The 880-nt window shown below is 33.2% G+C and overlaps 1 protein-coding gene across 1 annotated transcript in view; it reads left to right on the top strand.

Annotated features, from left to right (window-relative positions):
• LOC119593000 (PDZ domain-containing protein GIPC1-like) overlaps positions 1 to 880 on the top strand; it is a gene marked incomplete in the record, with an annotated part of 35,662 nt that overhangs the window by 33,382 nt on the left and 1,400 nt on the right. Inside the window, 1 exon segment of the mRNA XM_037941889.1 lies at positions 234 to 880. Within this exon segment, the coding sequence (XP_037797817.1) occupies positions 234 to 394 (161 nt within the window).

Below are 880 nucleotides of genomic sequence, written 5' to 3'. Positions count from 1 at the left end.
TATTCTCTTTGGAGTAATAGCCATATATATATAGACTATATTAGGATATATGAGAATGCTGATAATTAACAGCAGGATAAGATAAATATGACCAAAATAAGAAGCAACTGGAAAATTTGATACAACTACAGAAACCTTAGGTGTAAAGAACATTTAAAAAAACAGACATTACTGATTATTTTTTTATTCTTTCCTATAATTTGTTAAAGAGAAAACCATTTTCTTTTCCACAGCCTCTCAGATATGGGAGTTGGGTCAGCAGAAGCAGAACACAATGGAATTTGCCGAAGCTGTGGACGAATCTGACCTGGAGGCATTTGGGTTCACCGATGACTTCATCTTTGAGCTTTGGGGGGCAATTACCGATGCCAAGGCTGGTAGACTGAAGAAATAAGAGTCGGTACAAATGTCATAGATACCACAAGGATCTAGAGATGAAAATGGAATGAGTAATGCATATAGTATAGTGTAATGTTTACAAGACTTCCATGAATATTGTGTTTTTACATGAACATTATATGGGTTATACAAACTTTTATTGTCCCTCTGAGTATTGAATTCAAGCATAAATATGCAGATACGATGTGACTGTGTGTGTAATATTCAGTGGTTATTGCAGTTTGAATTATAATCCAGGCACTTCCTAAGGGAGAATTCCTGGTGTCAATAAATATGATAATATTTTTACATTATCTGATAAAGAACACAAGCTAATCCATGAAAGTGTTTGCTATTTAGAGTAGTGAAGCTTTTTCATAATGAAAGGCATATATACATATCTGTAATGGAAAGACGAGCTTTCATAATATAACATCTCTCAAATGTAATTTTTAAAATGTCAATGCTTGACTGGAATTAAAGTGACAATTTCTGATAACTG

Source organism: Penaeus monodon, chromosome 31 (assembly GCF_015228065.2).
Source record: "Penaeus monodon isolate SGIC_2016 chromosome 31, NSTDA_Pmon_1, whole genome shotgun sequence".
Taxonomy (NCBI): domain Eukaryota; kingdom Metazoa; phylum Arthropoda; class Malacostraca; order Decapoda; family Penaeidae; genus Penaeus; species Penaeus monodon.
The sequence above is the reverse complement of the archived record's forward strand: the minus strand, read 5'-3'. Positions and strand labels throughout refer to the sequence as shown.